Below are 20,510 nucleotides of genomic sequence, written 5' to 3'. Positions count from 1 at the left end.
CCACTACCATCAGCACCACCACTACCACCATCACCACCACCACCAGAACTACCACTACATCACCACCACCTCCACTACTATCACCACCACCACCACCACTACCACCACCACCATAACTACCACCAGCACCACCACCATAACTACCACTACCATCACCACCACCATAACTACCACCACTACCATCAACACCACCACCACCACCACCACCATAACTACCACTACCATCAGCATCAGCACCACCACTACCACCATCACCACCACCACCACCACCAAAACTACCATCAGCATCACCACCACCACTACCACCACCACCATAACTACCACCACTATCACTACCATCACCACCACTACCATCATCACCACCACCACCACCATCACCATCACCAACACTACCATCACCACCACCACCACCACTACCACTACTACCATCAACACCACCATAACTACCACCACCACCACTACCATCACCACCACCACCACTACCATCACCAACACTACCACCACCACCACCACTACCATCACCACCACTAACATCATCACCACCATCACCATCACCACCACCACCACTACCATCACTAACACCACCACAACCATAACTACCATCACCACCCCCACCACCATAACTACCACTACCATCAGCACCACCAACACCACCATAACTACCACCACCACCACTACCAACACCACCACCACCACCACCACTACCATCACCATCACCACCACTACCATCACTACCACCACCACAACCATAACTACCACTACCATCACCACTACCATCACCACCCCCACCACCATAACTACCACTACCATCACCACCACCATAACTACCACCACTACCATCAACACCACCACCACCACCACCATAACTACCACTACCATCAGCACCACCACCACCACCATAACCACCACTGCCATCACCACCACTACCACCATCAACATCACCATCGCCACCACCACCACCATTTGCCCCCCCACACCACCACCACCAACACCACCATTACCACCACCACCATTTCCCCCCCACACCACCATCACCACTATCACTACCACCATCACCACCACCACTAACAGCCACTTCCCCTGTTGCTCCCTAACTCTATCCTTACCCAACCCTATCCGACCCAGCCAACTAGCCAGCCAGGCCTCCCTCGTTGAATGCTTGGCTGTCAGAAAAGCCCTGTGTGTTTAATCCTAGGGATTGTGGGTTTGTATTGTTGCACCACGCTTGCTGACTGGGTTTCTGCCTCGCTGTCACACACACACACACAGACACACAGACACACACACACACACACACACACACACACACACACACACACACACAGACACAGACAGACAGACACAGACAGACAGACAGACAGACAGACAGACAGACAGACAGACAGACAGACAGACAGACAGACAGACAGACAGACACACACACACACACACACACACAGCCCTGACCTACTTTTTCTATATACAAAGGCCCCTGTTGTTTATACTACGTCCACTCTACAGACAAGAACACCCAACTGACCTTGTTCATCAACAAATAAAATGCAAAGTGGTGGACAAAAGAGTTGACGGTCACACACACACATATGCATACATGCTGGGCAGGTTCCAGGCATAAGCAACATAAGTAATAGGGCTGGGAATGACCAGGGATCTCAGGATACGATATTATCACGGTACTTAGGTGCGATAGGATATGTATTGCGATTCTCACGATTCTATATGTATTGCGATTTGATACTGTGACTATATTGTGATTCGATGTTCCAAACATATTGCTCATCATATGTCTGCTGCAGAGAGACAAGAGTCATGAGAAAATAAGTTTTAATCAGTCATAGAAATAAAAGCGCTGAAAACAATTTGGCTTCCTGTTTAAAAATATGATGGAGGACAAGCTATGAAGGAAAAATACTGGAGTTGTGGTGCAGATACAGCCAACTAGCGCAAAAATAATATTGCGATTTTATCAAAATGATACGATATATTCAAAATAATAATATCTCGATATGTAATTGTATGTATTTTTTCCCCCCCATCACTAATAAGCAATCGCTTAGAGCCCCGTGGCCACTAGGGGGCCCCTGAGTAAAAAACGAAATGTGGTTGTGCATCAGCAGTTTATCTCTTGTTATGTCAGTCACTGACAGTCATTCTATTAGCCCATGTTAGCTAACCCTTTGTAGATTGGTAAGTTTGTCTAGCCAGCTATCTAAACTTGTAGTAATCATGGTTGAATTTCCAACCGGGCACATAGGGTACGTGCCCAGGGGCCCTGACTTCTAGGGGGCCCTCATTCATTTGTTATTCACTCTCACTCAGAGGTCATATTAACATGGCATAAGTCATGGCAAAATGTGTAGAATTGCAGGAAATTAACTCTAAAACGTATATTTTTTCTGTCCACCGTCAAGAGAGGGGCCATTAAAATGTTTTGCTCGTGAGGTGGGAGGGCCCCACAACAAAATGTTGCTTAGGACCCGCAAAAGGCTAGGCTCAGCCCTGAATACATGCATGCAGGCACACACACATGTGGTATATGTGGTCATTAGAAATGCATTCGGGTCACTGTGAGAATAATCACAGCAAGATGTCTTTCCCACTGTATGTATATCCTGGCTTTAAAAATCTGAAGACAGAGCGATTCTAAAATTGCTCCCTGGTATGTTCAAAAACAGCAGAGAAAAAGGTCACTGAACTCAATCAGTGCAATGAATTTGAATGAATGAATGCACTCAATGTTTGTTTCTGCTTTCTGTACAGGTAAACAGCCTCTGTAGGCCTACTCAGTTGCTGTGTAACCCAACGTTTTTTTCTCTGCCACAAACACATACACACATACATATACTCACACACACACACACACACAATCCTCTGCCTCAGACATCACACCATAAAGGGTTTTTCTCTACCAGGGTGGGGGTTGGGAGCACTACAACATTCAAACATAGCCTCTATGTGTGTAACGTGTGTGTGTGTTTGTATTTTGTATATTTCCCAACCTCACATGTACGTCTCCCTTGTTTCATCCTCCTCACCTCCTCTCTCCTCCACATCACTCTTCTTTGGAGAGTGTGTGATAGTGGATGGAGACAGGAACAAATAGAGCAACAGGAAGTGAAGGAATGAGACCATGATGATTGAGACTGATGATTGAAGCTCTTTGTGACTTGGCACTCAGACACCACATGCTTATCTGAATGGGAATGAGTTTATTTCTAGGGTGGTCAGTGTCCAGTTGATATACATATTGAGATATTAACAAATAATGTCCATTACAATCTTGCAAGATTGGCCTAGTTCAATATAGGCTAGTTCAGATAATTCGATTCTAATCAGACAAATGTATAAATAAATACAGTGTCAAATACAAAAATGTTTGTCCTCTAGTTTAACATTTCATGGCGACATGACTTTTGCTTGTTGTGTCTACTACCCCACATTGCGCTGCTTTCCGCGCGGGGCGTGGGTCCGTTTCAGATGCGCACGGCACGGGCACAGTTCCAAATGCAAAGAGCGCTCCCAGCTTCTGACCAACGACAGCTCTACGCCGCTCACCGCGTCGCAGGACTGTCAAGTGAAAATGGGTCTCGAAAAGGTGAATTACGAAACGAGCATTATCATGGACGAGGACGAGTTTAACAGATCAATCGAACCGATTCTGTCGAAAAATGACAAAGTATATGCGGCGATTCCAGACCGAGATCCCAATGACATAAACGCGCACTTAAAGGTAAGCTACCCTATCAGTGTATCAGCACACCGTGCGTTTCGGGTTTCACAAAGTAAACTACAGTATGTGGATATGCCTATATCAAGCCATAGTTCGATACTTTCATTATGTCATTGTTACTTTGCCATAAGTAATAAACTAATAACAACATTGTATGCTGTGCATGCGTAATAGCTGCACAAATCATTGCTTTTGCCTATGAGTATAGTTTATAAATTGGCTGTGAGTTTTCATTTGTAGTTTTCTTATCCATCCATTTCCTGAACCAACCTGGTCTCAGAGCATTTCGGATTATTCTATACGTAAATCTAAGTCACGTTTCCTATGTATTAATTTGTGTATTCATTTGTTAATTTGTGGATGTCCGTCACCCATTGTTTATTATATGTTATGGATTACAATTCATATTATATGTTACGAATTTGTAAAATGGAAAAAATGTTTGAAAAACACATGATATGTTACAATTTCTAGATAGACTAGGGGTTAGGGTGAAGGTTAGGGTTAGTGTTAGGGTTAGGGGAAGATTTAACTAACATGCTAAGTAGTTGCAAAGTAGCTAAAAAGTAGTAAGTAGTTGAAAAGTTGCTAATTAGCTAACCGTTGTCCAGGATGAGATTCCAACTTGTAACCTTTGTGTTGCTAGACATTTGCATTATACGCCTACTCATCCACCCCAACCAAACACCCAATTTTCGTTTTTGCCTTAAGTAACCATCTGTCTTATTTAAACATACCAAATGTAACATATCATACCAATGTGTGTGTTTCGGATTTTTCATTTACTATGTTACATCTAGTCTATGAGACCTGGCTGCACTTCAAAAACATCTGATTGTTTGTTTGTGATTTTACAGGACATATGGTGACAGATGGGTATATGAATGAATGATTCCTGACAAGATGTCTCCTTCCACAGGTTGGTTTTGACGATGTGATAGCAGAGCCCAGTTCGAGCCACAGCTTCGACAAAGTATGGATAGGAAGTCACGCTGTCTTCGAACTGGTCAAATATGGCTTCTACCTAATATTGACCACCATCCTTGCTGTGCCCATGGCGTTTATCCTTGGTATTGTCTTCGGGGTCTTCAGCTGTGTTCATATTTGGTATGAACATCACATGCTATCTTGTTGTTTCTTTGCTTGGCCAAGGGCCAATGTTTCCTTTGCCTGTTATGCTGCCTAAATGTTTTGTCCCATTGATGACAGAGAGGGTGGTATACTGCGTGTCAGTTTGCACAGTTAAGCTGGTATATTGACATTAACATAGGCTAGTTAGTTCACATCATAGGGAGGGTAAAACTGTGAAGAAGTTTGAAGTGTTTTAACTTGATTTTGGTCATTATTTGGTAAACTTTCCATATGCAGGTATATAGGCCTATTTTCCATGATGTACTATTTGCGTGCCAGTGGACACAGGTGCCTAAAATACCACTTAAAAACTATCTTTTGGTATTTGTTTCAGTAGTCAGAAAGTGTCGCAGTATGATGTGTTTTGCTATAGCAACAGTGGTCGAATGAAAACAAATACCAAAAGATCGTTTTTGAATGGTATTTTCCTTTAAGTTGCAGGGATATCGTGCAACTCCTTACATTCACAAACTGCCTGAGAGCCACTTAGTAGGCTGGCTACTTGCTGAAACAACACCAAAAGTCAGGCACTGTATAAAAAGTTAGGAGGAATGCAGTGTTCCAGTAGTAGTGGAAAAATGCCCCCATAACCCCTGCCAGACAGTTGGCATTCTAGTCTGCCTTGCAGCACCGTAGGCCTATTTTCTGAGGAGAGTGGGACATTCCACTAGAATAGATAGGCTACATATTGTTTTGGGCATTGTTTTGTGGGCATGTCACAAAGAAACTTTCATCTGACCTTTAATACAGTTTCTGGACTAGTTTCTCCATGTCTCAATGTCTCAGTCTCTCTACAGAATTTATTCTGCTTAAAAGCCATTGTCTGCAACCCAAATGGCACCCATAAGGCCCATAGTTCTTTGGTCAAAATTAGTGCACTATATAGAAAATAGGGTGCAATTTGGTACGCAGTTATTGTGTAGAGGAAGAGTAAGTCGGCACTGTCTGTCACAGCTTTTATGGCGGATAAGCAATGTAAATATGGTGTTGGTGACATAGGCAGAAATCAATAGAGGGTGGAATGGCAACTGTAGCAAATAGTTGACCCTGTGTCTGGTCAATAGATGGCTGGGGTTTGGCTGAGTGTTACAAGACACAGTGGCACTAGAGAAAGGCACATTGATAACAACACACTCCCTAGCCTTAATACATATTGCAGGCTACAAGCATTCATGAAAGTCTGCATTAACTGTTTACGATTATGAATATCCCAAAGGGACAAATTAAGACGATGAAGAAGGCTGTGTGTTGAATGCATGTTAAGAGGTACTCTGCGGTCTGTAACAAGCACAACTTGGCTTTCTCATGCACTTGATATTAAACTCAAGGTTATAGGTTTCTCGTAATGTAATACATATACGTATGTGTAATAGCTATGCACGACTACACACGATGTGCACTGGAAGAATACTGCATGTTTGTGATGCACAGTTGAACCTGTTGTTGTGGTCCTTCCTTTTCTCCTCCCTTCAGGGTGCTAATGCCGGGGGTGCGGAGCTGCCTAATGGCGCTGCCCTCTGTCCAGGTGGTCTGGAGCAGCCTGACAGACATGCTCGTCTCCCCTCTCTTCCACAGTATGGGCCGGTGTCTGTCATCAGTTCACGTCAAGACCACAGACAACTGATAGGGGCTTTCCTTCCCTGTCATGAAGACGCACAGAGGGGGGAAAGCAGGGAGTCGGATGAGAGAGACTTAAAAATGATTTATTTAAGGCTATAACTTTTTTTGACATATGTCTAAGTGGAAAAATAAGATATCCTTTACTCTTGTTTGTGTTGAAATATATAAGCTCTTTATAAAGCCAACATCAACACTCCATAATATCTGCTAGAATTATGATATAATCATTTATAAGAAGGCTAACGGCTACCTGTAAAGTAATGGTATGTTTTTAAGTAGTCATAAAGGTTGATTGGGGTAAACTTCCCTTAGACAACACCATGACACCATCTGGGTAATAACATGATCCAACATGATCATTTATATCATCTGGAATTTCACAAAAGATTAATAATAAGGTTTGATGTTTATAGAAGTTATTGTGTCCAGCTTTATAAAGGGTTTTTATGTATACTGCCAAAAGGACCATTTTGCATTTGTGACCAAAACAAATTATTGTCATTCCATAGTTCTGATTCTGATTCTAAAGAACTGTTTTAATCATATTCGATCAGATCAGGGCAACATGTTTTTTGACGATAAGGCATCATACCATCCCTGGCAGCAGACATGTAATATTTGTGTAGTTTCTGCTTTTTATGTGATGTGTATATATAGCAGAGAATTCAGCTGGAAATTGAATGAATGAATTGCTTCATATGTTTTCTGTAATAGAGTGTACATAGATCCAAGATTCTGGGATGCAGCTTATTGCATACTTGTGCAGCCTTATTTTGCTACTGCTGTGTTGATCTCGCAGTGCTTTGGATATATTTTTGGGCGTTAGCTTTTATACTAAGGGGCAGTTTCCCGGACATAGATTAAGCCTAGAAATTCTCTATTAAGCTTCCTTTTTGTCTCCATTACGCTTGCTTTTCTCTGTCTGGGAAACCGTCCCTAAAAAACCTACGGTAAAAACCTAAGACAGTTATATACATTTAAACAAGAAGTGGACTAAATGTCCAATATAATATGAAACACGAGTATTGGCTCTCTAACTTACTATTTATATGCCACGCACATTTGTCATGTTTCATGATTGTCCATGTTTTGATTGAAGTCATGAAAAAACTGGACAGAACTTGCTGCTTGTGTTCCTTAAGATAATGAGGTGAATACACTCCAGTTAATTCTATTGAGTGAAGCCTTGATACACTTGTCAGGTACATGGCCTACACTCTTAGAAAAAAATAAAATGTACTATCTAGAACCTAAAAGAGTTCTTCAGCTGTCCCCATAAGAGAACCATTTGAAGAACCCTTTTTGGTACCAGGTAGAACCCTTATGTGTTCCATGTAGAACCCTTTCCACAGAGGGTTCTACATGGAACTCAAAAGGGTTATACTTGGAAACAAAAAGGGTGCTCTTATGGGGACAGTCGAAGAACCCTTTTGGAACCCTTTTTTCTAAGAGTGTAGGTGCTGCTGAGTTTGTTTTTAGCAGCTAGTAGTAGCTAGCGTGCATGTTTTACTTCCAAACCCAACTATAGAGAGAATCTCTACAGACAGATCTCTGACAGAAATATCTGGCAGATGGTGCCACCAGTTTTTCGCAGCTCATATCAATAATAGGACTCACACAAGACCCTGTGCTTTGTTTCACCTTTTACTGCAGTGTGCTGAATCAGGGTCACACTGAGTGTTTCTTGGTAGTCTTAAACAAATCTACTTTGAAACAAAGGTATACCTCACACATGTGGTTATGGGCTTAAAAAAGACACCTGTACCATGTCAGATATAGAGTTGGAATGTGTTAATTCATGGAATGTATCCCATTATTAGCCTTTACTTACATCACAGAAGACTAAAATATCAACAACAAAATCATTTGACGTAGAAACACAGGATTTTCTGTTATAAAATAAATGTATGTTTATTCATTATGAAATTATAAAAACGATTAATAACATTCCACCCATGAGGCCACTAGAGGGCAAGTTTGTCATTTGACTGCAAGAAAGGGACAATCAAGCGCAGCGGTTCTCTCAGTGACTTCTAATCATTCGGCTGTAATGCAAGACAGTTCACAGACCATGTCTGTACTTGGCTGAATTGGTTCTTCTCTACCGAGAGAAAATTGCAGGAGGGATTGTATCGATGTTGAGTTTAGGCTGGAGGTTTTCTTAATGAGATGAAACAATGTAGTAAAAATGGACAACGATATGATTCTAATTCTGCTCAACAAACTTTGATTTGTGTAAAGTACCAAAGGACCCTTTTCTTCACAAATAAAGATTCTTATTTCTAAAATGTTCTGAGTATTGCTATGTCTGTCTGTCATAGAAGGTAATGCGAACTGTGACAGGAGGGCTAGGGTAATGTTTCTCAGTCTCAGTGCCAGAGAAAAGTCATAAATTACTAACTGAGCTGGTCTGATTGCACAAGACACAATCCTATATAGAGAGGAGAAGAGCTGCCTCTGCCTGTGGGCCTATGGCGCATGACCTGGGGCTCAGTTTATAACCTACAGGTTTACACACAGCACAATACTGACTTGGAAGAATATTATATAATGATAATCTGCAGGTTTACACACAGACAACATTCTACTGATTCGGTAGAATGTGAAAAATATTCCATACTGCGATGATGGTTCTACAACGTTCGTCCAGGGAAATTCCCCAGATTTATGAGTTGTTTGACTTATGAGCCTTCAACGTATCTGGGTCAACACATGTACCTTCTGCCTACGGTTATCCCCCTGGTTACAGGCCTTCAGTCTAATGTGAAGTGTATTCATCTACTTCTCTCTGTTCCCTGATGGCAAAGACAAGAGGAAGGGGTCTTCTTTCTTCTACATTTGGGTACTCACTGTGTGATCTGGAGCCAGAAGGCATATTTTCCAGAACCATCTATCTTGCACAAATAGCACTGATACATGACTGATAAGAAAAAGCAGCTGTCTCCCTTTTTTGCATACAGCAGTACAGTTTTCCCCTCGGGACATTAAAGAACCTTTTAATAAACGAAAACTGGACACAGACTTTTTGCATAGTCTAGACCTTAGCTAACTCTGCAGTAGATTCCCACTGATCTGGTTCTCTTCCCTAGAGAATAGCTACAGTCAACTTCTAGTGACAGAGTTCTGCAATGAAGAGGGACAGTACTGTGTAGCCTAGGTTACCAATTACAACCTCCATAAACTCTTTCACACACATACACACACAAGCACACAGGCTGAAAGTACCCCTGACATGACTGTTATGTCTCTGGGACTGATGTCATTTCCAAACCAAGCTGAGTTGTTTCCCTGAGCAGAGAATCAGATAAAGGAACAGACCACCATGACCAGAACAGGTTCATAATCGTGACAGAGCATAGGGCTGGGGGATACCAATCTCTCAGTTTATTCAGGAACGACAGCAGCCAGCAGAAACGAGACATAGTACACACACAGGCCAAATTGAAAACATAATCTTAGTAGTTGAACAGATCAGGTCAGTTTCTCCACCACTAGCTCCTTCGTAATGTGTTGAGCAGTAGGTTAATGACGGGTTACACTCTCATCCCGCTGCACTGCTTGTCTAAACAGGTGACTACTGAATGAATAAGACGAGCATTCATTAAGTCCATGCAGAGGCACGCCGAGATTTCTCACTCAGGTCTCTCCGGCGCCTTAACGTTCAATGAGCGCAACGTAAAGATAAGCGATAGGATTTGGTAAATCCCCGGAGGAGCCCCCAAGTCGTTAACAAACAGTCCCCACGCCTCCTCCTGTTGATTTGCTCCCCCTGTTAAGCTGACACGGTCTTGCTTCAACAACAAACGGGTGTGTTAGCACTTCAGGCGCGGGACAGCATGACTGGCGGACTCAAGGACGGCGAAACTGACGAGGTAAGATTTTCTTTTGGACTCTGTATCCTGTCACAATCCAACTTTTTATTTTACACTTTTTGTTTTTTACTGCATTTATACTTTCATTATGGATATTGAATAATCTGTGAGCAACACATTTTCTCTGGCTCGTTCTCATTGTGACATTTATTGAACATGCCCTTGGAAGATTGGGAAACTGGAACATTTTTAACTCCAAAGCACTAGTTGCCAATCTTTTTTGGCACCTAGTTGTGAACGTTACTCCCACTCCTACTGGGCAAATGTGCAAGCCCCTCTCGTCTCCATTAGCACGGGCATGATACATTTACAGTTATTTATTAACTAGCCTACGCTTCTAAGATTCTGTACGTTGTTTCATTTTTAATCCACTTGAAACACACATTTTGTGCGCACTTAGATGTCTGTCAAAGTTTTGGTTAGATCGTTAATTATATTAGACTAAGTCAATCGAAAATGCAATTTCCATTAAAAGTTGATGACAGTTTACATTAGTGGATATACGCTTTTGATGCCTTATGTGAGAAAGGTTCTGCGTTTAAAGAGAATGGCCAGCCGAACGATCTTTACGCACGCATTGTGTGAGCGCTTGGAGATGACCCCTTGCGGTGAGAAACGGATCTCTGCTATTGAGGGGTGTGGTGCTACTCTTTTAAAACCATCTCAGGCTGGGACAGGCTGCTAACTCTGGTGCGCTCCGGTCAAGTCAACCTTCTCTGCCTCTCTGCCCGTCTCTCCACTAACTTATAAACTTATAACGCTTCTCTTCTTCACCTCCGGACCCACAGGAATTTCTGCACTCGCCGTTCATCAGAAAACAAGGGAACATTTATAAACCTAATAACAAAGACATGGATAATGACAGTATGAGCGGGATGAAGACGATGCAGGATGTCCATACAAAAGAGATCGACCTGGTGAACCGGGACCCCAAGCACATAAACGACGACGTTGTAAAGGTGAGTCCGTAGACGGTATATTTACCCATGAAGGGAAATAATTGTTCATGGATTTTTTTCGCCTAGTAAGATTTCACTTTGGATCCTTTAATTTACTTTATTTATTAGACTGGTTTGATACTATTATACAGTTTTTTTAATCAACTCGTGGTTTAGACTACAACTAGTTCAGTTCCAATATTGCATGTGAGTTGGTTTTGTACATTATATTATATTATGAATGTTCCCATTATAATATACCCAGGAGGACTGGAAATTGTCACTCGCACGATTACTGGGCAGGCTAGGAGCTGCTACATATGCATAGTAAGCTGCGCGCGTACCAAAGTAGTGGTTGGTGGATCGTATGGCATTCTCGTGTGTAGACTATACTATGAGTTTTTCGGATTCATGACCCCAGTTTACAATGGTTTACATGGATCAGATTAGGTTTGTGAAGGCCTCAACACATGCGTAAATGTGATGCGTACGCAGCAGCGTCTCTTGCCTATTTTGCTGGTGCGGCTGTAGTCTTTAGTTGAACATCCTTGCTCCAGTTTTGGAATGGAGGAAACATCACGAATTTTCTGTTGTTTTAACAAAAATGTTCTTACAGTCCTTGTTTTATAGTTACACGTGCCTCATATTCAGTGAGTGCGTTATTGCAGAGCAAACTTATTTCCAAAGTAGACTCCAACCACACTGTGCCCATATGAATTTGTTGAGAGAAACCCTCGCTGACGTCATGCGTTGGTGGGAACAGAAAGGCTCAGGTGACACAGTCAGAGTCTGTGTCCCAAATGGCATCATATGCCTGTTCACAAGTAGTGCACTACATAGGACATACGGTGCCACTTGGGACATAGACTGTCTGTCTATCCTCATGTCCAGCTGGGTTATTGTTTCATCTGTAAAGAGTCAGTTACCACTGGGAGAGGGTCAGCCGTTTGAAGTAGTGAACTTTGCCTTCATAAAACTGGGAAACACCCAAGTAGCTGCAGCAGCAGGCAAGCCAAAGGATCTCCCTCTCTCTCCCCTCTCCTCCCCTCCCACTGCTCTGTCCTATATCCCCCTTTGTCTCTCTCCCTCCCTCTCTGCAATTCACAGGGATGCGTCAACTAGGGAGCAATGACCACATTCTCTCAATTCAATTCAGGGGGCTTTATTGGCATGGGAAACATATGTTATTAACATTGCCAAAGCAAGTGAAGTAGATAATATACAAAAGTGAAATAAACAATAAGCTCTCATCCTTGTCTCCTAGTCTCCCTCCTTGTGTGCAGTTTCTCCATTTCATTTCAATAAGTTCGTTCTTATAAAAATATAATATTGTATGTTAATGGTAACAGGGAACCCTGCCCACAGAATTTAGATACAAGTAGAGATACTTGTAAAAAAATGTTTTTACCTGTCTTGCAGTAATCCTCTCTCTCTCTCTCTCTCTCTCTCTCTCTCTCTCTCTCTCTCTCTCTCTCTCTCTCTCTCTCTCCCTTTCTCAATTCAAAGGGGTTTATTGGGCATGGGAAACATATATTTATGCAAGTCAAATAGATAATAAACAAGAGTGAAATAAACTTTAAAAAAATAAAAAATGAACAGTGAACATTACACTCTCTCTCTCTGTCTCGTTCTCTGGCTTCCTACCAACCCATTGTGACAGTGAGTCAGACTCTCCAGTATGCTCAGAATAGAATACAGCCTTATGATTCTGCTCTTTTAATCAAATCTACAGACCGCTAGTGTAATCATCTGAAATCACATGTTTCCTCCCAGGCTATAGAGGTTTGGAGTTCTAAATGTCGTCAATGGAGGTGTGTGTTTGGGGTGCCCTAACTATGCTGCTATTATGCAGAACAGGGAACACACACACACACACACACACACACACACACACACACACACACACACACACACACACACACACACACACACACACACACACACACACACACACACTACTCTCCCTCCTTCTGCAGAACCATGTGGACCAGTAGATCTTATAGTTGGAATTTCGGCAGCTGAACTCCCTCAACCGGTCACATCAAAGAATCACCATCAATGAAATCCATGCAGAGTTTGGAGAGTTTGCCCTGGGAATAGAATATTTTCCTCTCATAAAGCCTGGTTCTTTATATAGCCTATGGCCAGGCAGCCTTCTGTTAAACCCCGATGGGGCTGAATCTAAGCTGAGCAGACATACCCACGGCCACACTGTGCAATGCAGACAGCAGCGATCGGCTCGCTAACCAGCCGCTAGTTAACATCTCCCTGCCAAACTCTCAAGAATGCCGGGACTCCCTGAGGGAGGCGGGAGGTACATTATATTGGAAAATGAAGACATTCAGGCTTAATGGACAAGCTGAGGCAGGGTTTCCCTTAGATTGTCCAGGCGGGGTGTAAACAAAGGCCCCAAATCAACATTCAGGGCTAATTTATTCAGCAACAATTTCAGTTGAAATCAATTGAAGCCAAATTATTTATTTTAGGTGGGGGCAAACAGAGCTAAGTAGGGATGGACTGCCCTACTTACACAATGGTGGAGGAAACACTGAACTGAGGCATTCAGCACTCTAGGGACAGAATGGAAAAATATATTACAGGTCCATCTCCAGATTTCAGCCAACCAGACTGCTCACATGTTGTCCCTGAGAACTAGTTTGTTATACTGTATGCCAAATCCCTAAAGGGGTGATAGGTGCTGAGACATTGTATCTATCTAGCCAAACATGACTTGCCCACCAATAAATTAAGAAGAAAGAAAGAATATACTTCCCTCCATCTTACCTAGGGGTGTTTCTAATGAAGAATGTTCTTCTCTGTCCACTATAGTTCAATCATCCATAGCAAAGTTATAACAACTGGCTGAAAAAAATGGGATCTTATCTTATGTTTATGTTTTTCTAAACTGGGCTTTAGAAAAACATAGGCACTCTCGTTTACAATTTAAAAGCTTTGTAGTTTAAAAAAAATAATGAAACGTTACATTTCAGCTGCTGACAGCCCTCATCAGAACCATTCTACACAGACCTCTCATTTATTCTCCATCGAAGTGATGGAAGCTGTGTCTGTGAGCCGACAGTGCCTTCGGAAAGTATTCAGACCCCTTGACTTTTTCCACATTTTGTTATTCTAAAATTGATTAAATCTGGGAGTTTTTACTCATCAATCTACACACAATACCCATAATGACAAAGCAAAAACAGTTATTTTCTTTTCTTTTTACAAATGTATTAAATATAAAAACTGAAATATCACATTTACAAAACTATTTAGACCCTTTACTCAGTACTTTGTTGAAGCACCTTTTGTAGCGATTACAGCCTCGAGTCTTCTTGGGTATGACGCTACAAGCTTGGCACACCTGTATTTGAGTAGTTTCTCATATTCGTCAGATCCTCTCAAGCTGTGACTGTACTTTTCTCTGTCATGATGGACGCACACCTATTTTCAGGACTCTCCAGAGATGTTAGACCGGGTTCAAGTCCGGGCTCTGGCTGGGCCACTCAAGGACATTCAGAGACTTGTATCCGAAGCCACTCCTGTGTTGTCTTGGCTGTGTGCTTAGGGTTGTTGTCCTGTTGGAAGGTGAACCTTTGCCCCAGTCTGAGGTCCTGAGTGCTCTGGGGCATGTTTTCATCAAGGATCTCGCTGTACTTCATCTTTGCGTCAATCCTGACTAGTCTCCCAGTCCCTGCCGCTGAAAAACACCCCCACAGCATAATGCTGCCACCAGCATGGTTCATCGTAGGGATGGTGCCACGTTTCCTCCTAACGTGAAGCCTGGCTTTCAGGCGAAAGAGTTCAATCTTGGTTTCATCAGACCAGAGAATCTTGTTTCTCATGGTCTGAGAGTCTTTACGTGACTTTTGGCAAACTCCAAGCGGGCTGTCATGTGTCTTTTACTGAGGAGTGACTTCCATCTGGTCACTCTACCATAAAGGCCTGATTGGTGGAGTGCTGCAGAGATGGTTGTCCTTCTGGAAGGTTCTCCCATCTCCACAGAGGAACCAGAGCTCTGCCAGAATGATCATCGGGTTCTTGATCACCTCCCTGACCAAGACCCTTCTCCCCCAATTGCTCAGGTTGGCCAGACTGACAGCTCTAGGATTAGTCTTGGTGGTTCCAAGCTTCTTCCATTTACTTCTTCCAACTTCTTCCAGAATGTTTTTGGTACCCTTCCCCAGATCTGTGCCTCGACACAATTATGTCTTGGAGCTCAACAGACAATTCCTTTGACCTCATGGCTTTGTTTTTGCTCTGACATGCCCTGTCAACTGTGGGACCTTATTTGACAGGTGTGTGCCTTTCCAAATCATGTCCAATCAATTTATTTTACCACAGGTGGACTCCAATCAATTTGTAGAAACGTCTCAAGGATGATCAATGGTAAAAGGATGCACTAGCAGAGGGTCTGAATACTTATGTAAATAAGGTATTTCTGTTTTTTATTTGTAATAAATTTGCCAACATTTCTAGAAAACCTGTTTTTGCTTTGTCATTGTGGGGTAATGTGTGTAGATTGCTGAGAAATGTATTTTATTTCATCCCTTTTCGATTAAGGCTGTAACGTAAGAACATTTGGAAAAAGGTTAAGGGGTCTGAACACTTTCCAAAGGCTCTGTACAATACAGTACTCAAGATGTATGGCTCTGGAAAATGAAATGGATGTTGCTGGGGTTTGCAGCGTAAAGAATGATGAGATTTATATTAAAGAGCTTCACCACCAACTGTTATTTTATCCTATAAGTTTAGCCTGTTTAGTTTAGCAAACCAAACAAGTCCCCTGTGTACACAGTAATAGCTGGAAGGATTGGCTACTGAACAAAATGAACAAAGACCTATTTTGATATTGAAAATGCATTTTTACTTGAAAATGCGCTGGACACAGGTGATGTTAAACCCTCTGACAGCGACACGTCTCTCACAGACAAAACACACATGCAATAAGTAACTGTAAAACAAATATTTGCTGTATCATGGGCTTGGTAGCAAAGAAGAGAGTAAAGGAGAAAGAGAGAGAGAACGAGAGAGGGGTAGTGCGATTGGTAGTATGAGAGAGAGAGTGGGAAAAAGATAGATAGAAAGAAAGAGAGAGAGCAAACGTGTGTGTTTTTCCACTTTACAATCTGCACTAAAACGTGTATGAGGTCATGGGTACTTGGGAGGCACGTCGCAAACCCATCGATCGCCTGAGAAGTCTGTTTACACTAAAAATAAATACATGTCATGGTTTACCTCACTGGGGCCCATCCGGCTTCTCTTTATTTCATGTAGGTACTAGAGACCTCCACATATACTGTAGCTGGGAGGACTTTAATACAGGGTCTTGGAGGCTCTTAGGTGGTGAATATAAACTGAACTGCATTAGAGAGAACTCCAGGGTAGAGAAGGGCCTTGTAAACTGAACTGTATTAGAGAGAACTCCAGGGTAGAGACGGGCCTTGTAAACTGAACTGTATTAGAGAGAACTCCAGGGTAGAGAAGGGCCTTGTAAACTGAACTGTATTAGAGAGAACTCCAGGGTAGAGACGGGCCTTGTAAACTGAACTGTATTAGAGAGAACTCCAGGGTAGAGAAGGGCCTTGTAAACTGAACTGTATTAGAGAGAACTCCAGGGTAGAGACAGGCCTTGTAAACTGAACTGTATTAGAGAGAATTCCAGGGTAGAGAATGGTCTTGTAAACTGAACTGTATTAGAGAGAACACCAGGGTAGAGAAGGGTCTTGTAAACTGAACTGTGTTAGAGAGAACTCCAGGGTAGAGATGGGCCTTGTAAACTGAACTGTATCAGAGAACTCCAGGGTAGAGACAAGTCTTGTAAACTGAACTGTGCAGTGTCTGAAATGTCACAGCATTTCCTATATTGAATTGGAATAGGGTGCTGGCTGGTTCTGACCAAAACCACTGCTTGGGAATAGGTTGATGGCTCTGACCAAAAGTATTGCACTATCTTGGGAATAGGGTGCTGGCTATTTGCCCTCTGATTCAGACACTTCTACAGTATGTGTCTCTGTCTTGTGTATCAGTGTCTGTCAGGAATGTGAAGAGATGGTTTAAGAGGGTAGAAAGAGTAGGAGGGCCTCATGCAGCATGTGTAGCAATCACAAAATGTTTTGTGAAGGGTGGGGTAGGAGGGTGGGAGGGAGGGTAGTTTGACCTCGTTTGACTGCTCGTACCAGTCACTGAGGAGACATACATCTCTTGTAATATTTCTAGTACTTGTGTAACTTCAGAACAGGGGCACAAATGTATGGGAGGGCAACAGCTGTTTTCATATTTTAAAATCTTGTTCATCAGTTTTTGTTGCTTTGAGAGTGACTGTCTAATTGAATCATTGCTGATTCCTTGATTTTAACAATTACTCTTCTCTCCTGTCAGGTGGACTTTGAGGATGTGATCGCAGAGCCTGCAGGCACGTACAGCTTCGACGGCGTGTGGAAGGCTAGCTTCACCACCTTCACAGTGACCAAGTACTGGTGCTACCGTCTCCTCACTGCCCTGGTGGGCATCCCACTGGCGCTGGTCTGGGGCATCTTCTTCGCCATCCTGTCCTTCATTCACATCTGGGCGGTGGTGCCGTGTGTCAAGAGCTATCTGATCGAGATCCACTGTGTCAGCCGCGTCTACTCCATTTGCGTCCACACATTCTGCGACCCGCTGTTCGAAGCCATGGGCAAGTGCTTCAGCAGCATCCGCATCAGCACCACCAAGGGGGTATAGAAAAGACGAGGAAGTGAGGAAGAAGAGGAAGGGAGGAAGGGAATAAGGAGGGGAGGTGTGGAAACCATAACTAACACAGATTGAAAGGGGGGAGAAGTAACCAGAAGAAAAAGAAAAGAGAGGAAACAACTTCTGCTAAAAGAAGAGGTGAGACATTTCCAGTGCTGTGGTAGGGATGTTGGAGGTAAGGGGACCAAGTAATAGAGAGCATCTGGCCCTGCTTCTCTTTCTTCCTAGACAACAATGGTTTCTCTCTCCAGTGCTGGTTTAACCAACAGGGGCACAGGATTACATTGTGTGTCATTCCTTGGGCTCTTTGTTTTTCTGTTTGTTTTTCTTTCGTTTTTTTATTCTATATTTGTTAGCGTTGTTTATCACTGCAAGAGCATCACGCTAGCCCCCCCCCCCCCCCATCCATTCCTTCCATTGTTCCAAAATGTTGTGTGACCCTCTCTGATTATAGCTTGTTTAATAGGGGGTATTGATTGAATGACTGGTAAGTTAATTAATTGATTGATTGATAGGCTCATATAATGGATGTTGGTGTCCACTCTGCTGGGTTTGTGTGTTTGGGGCCTGTTTTTTGGGAGGGGGATGGTTTGGGTGGGGTGGAGGGAGAGAGGGGGGGATATCCCTGTGCCTGTCCCGCTGCGCTGTTTTGAGAGACAAATCCCACCTGACACAGCACAAAATCCTATACCCAAAACCTTATCAACTCCCCTCCCCTTCCCCCTCAGCCCCCCTACCCCCACTGACCCCCTCTCTCACCCCCCTCCCCCATGCCTGCCCTGCCTCCCAGTCTGAAACACTGAACCTGCCCTTGTTTCTGCATGCACCGCCACCCCACCACAAAGCCACCGAGCCAACGAACACACTGCTGTCAGTCTATACGCCCAGACAGACACACAGCTATAGGACAACCTCACTCACAGAGCCTGCCCTGCCCTCAGCCCAGTGCCACATCATGACATCATAATCACTCTCTCCATCAACATTCAGCTCCAGTTCTACTACAAGCCAGAGAGACTAAATTCCATGACAACAGCCAGGTCTTAAATAGAGTTTTCATATTGTTTCTATGTGACCGAGAATATTTTTTAAGTTTGAATTTGAATCTCGGGAGAAATATCACTTGATCTTTGTTTTAATACATTCACACCTTAGGATCTTTTTTTTATACCATTGAGGTCTCTTCTCTTCTAAAATGGACAGCAGGATTGAACCTTGTATGTTGATACACATTGTGGTAGCTGTAGCTAAATAACCATAGCTTTTAATTCCTACACCTTCTGAAGATGAAGAACTTTTGTTTTAAGTTGTGTTTCAATGTTGTTGTTTTATGCTAGCCTTGCCCAATGTATGCACAAGTTGAGTAGCATTGTCATATATCATCTATTTTGTTTTTTCCCCAAATGAGTTTGGATGAGTTAAGTCCCTGGTTGACTAGTTTGGTCTGGTGTAGCGTTCTGCTTGTTGGCTGTGGACATACACCACCAAACAAGGAAAATCAGCTAACCGGTCTCCCTCCCCTGAGACCACTGCTGTTTGACAACGAATGGGAGCATGTTTTTGTTCTATACTGACATGAATCTCACTTTGTCTGCATCCCAAATGGCACCCTATTTCCTATATAGTGCACTACTTTTAACCGAAGCGCAGTATGGGACCTGTTTTAAGGTAGTGCACTAAGGAATATGGTGCAATTTTGGGATGTCTCCTTTGACTCTTTCAGCTTTTGTCTACCTGCTGTCTGTGAAGATGGTAAATATTAGCACGTTGCTTGATTTAATTCGTTTTTTGACTTGATGAAAAGGTCACATGTATTTTTATATTCAAATTGAATTTTTCCTTCCCTTGCTTTTACTGTACAATCTCACATCACGCTGTGCACATTAAACATTTGTATAATCCAATCTGCTAGCCTACTTGTATTGCTTCTTTGTTTGTGTTGTTTTGGTTTGTGAATCAGTCTCTCTTTGTTGTCATGTGACTTTGACCTTATTTATTTTTTTGACCTTAGAGAGAACTTGATGTTAGCCTACATTGTGCAAATAAGCCTACAGGCAAAATAACCCAGAACACGGAGCCACTTTTGTGTATATAAAAATGCATTTTGCTCACGGAAAAACCACACGTGAAATCATATTAAAACATGTGATTTTGGATTACATGATTACATAACCTTTCACATGTGGATTCAAATTTTCACGTGAGTATTTTTCACAATTTCACAGGACTCATTAAGATACAGACTCAAACAGCACTTTTAACATACAGTGGTCACAACTTAAATATTTGACACACAATCACATTGTGTATGTTTATTTACACAGTAATTATTATTTAGCATGTCCTCACCTGGGATTTGGACTCAAAACCTATTGATTCACGGCATTCCAATCTTTGTCTTACGTCTACCATGTCTGTGTCAATGACAGATTTCACCTGTATTCCTACACTTTGGACTTAAGTAAATCTCAGCCTTTTTTTAAAAAATAC

At 42.6% G+C, this 20,510-nt stretch overlaps 2 protein-coding genes across 2 annotated transcripts; both read left to right on the top strand.

The window, feature by feature from the left end:
• The first annotated feature begins 3,205 nt into the window (after positions 1-3,205).
• On the top strand, positions 3,206-8,769 carry cav2 (caveolin 2). The gene is made up of 3 exons (XM_021576637.3): positions 3,206-3,730; positions 4,650-4,837; positions 6,335-8,769. The coding sequence occupies exons 1-3, from the start codon at positions 3,407-3,409 to the stop codon at positions 6,483-6,485; spliced, it is 663 nt and encodes a 220-aa protein (XP_021432312.1). The 5' UTR covers positions 3,206-3,406; the 3' UTR covers positions 6,486-8,769.
• Positions 8,770-9,435: 666 nt separating this feature from the next.
• cav1 (caveolin 1) lies at positions 9,436-19,924 on the top strand. The gene is made up of 3 exons (XM_021576628.3): positions 9,436-10,353; positions 11,142-11,312; positions 17,670-19,924. The coding sequence occupies exons 1-3, from the start codon at positions 10,318-10,320 to the stop codon at positions 18,009-18,011; spliced, it is 549 nt and encodes a 182-aa protein (XP_021432303.3). The 5' UTR covers positions 9,436-10,317; the 3' UTR covers positions 18,012-19,924.
• Positions 19,925-20,510: the final 586 nt, after the last annotated feature.

Source organism: Oncorhynchus mykiss, chromosome 2 (assembly GCF_057628025.1).
Source record: "Oncorhynchus mykiss isolate SJ-2025 chromosome 2, ASM5762802v1, whole genome shotgun sequence".
Taxonomy (NCBI): Eukaryota; Metazoa; Chordata; class Actinopteri; order Salmoniformes; family Salmonidae; genus Oncorhynchus; species Oncorhynchus mykiss.
This window is presented reverse-complemented; position numbering and strand designations above follow the sequence as displayed.

What these genes read in the sequence shown, in the direction of transcription:
- cav1 (XM_021576628.3), top strand. Translation starts at nt 10,318, where the DNA reads ATGACTGGCGGACTCAAGGACGGCGAAACTGACGAG. An exon ending in AGGACGGCGAAACTGACGAG is followed by an intron (nt 10,354 to 11,141) that starts GTAAGATTTTCT and finishes CCGGACCCACAG; the next exon opens with GAATTTCTGCACTCGCCGTT. An exon ending in TAAACGACGACGTTGTAAAG is followed by an intron (nt 11,313 to 17,669) that starts GTGAGTCCGTAG and finishes CTCTCCTGTCAG; the next exon opens with GTGGACTTTGAGGATGTGAT.
- cav2 (XM_021576637.3), top strand. Translation starts at nt 3,407, where the DNA reads ATGACTTTTGCTTGTTGTGTCTACTACCCCACATTGCGCTGCTTTCCG. An exon ending in ACATAAACGCGCACTTAAAG is followed by an intron (nt 3,731 to 4,649) that starts GTAAGCTACCCT and finishes CTCCTTCCACAG; the next exon opens with GTTGGTTTTGACGATGTGAT. An exon ending in TTCAGCTGTGTTCATATTTG is followed by an intron (nt 4,838 to 6,334) that starts GTATGAACATCA and finishes TCCTCCCTTCAG; the next exon opens with GGTGCTAATGCCGGGGGTGC.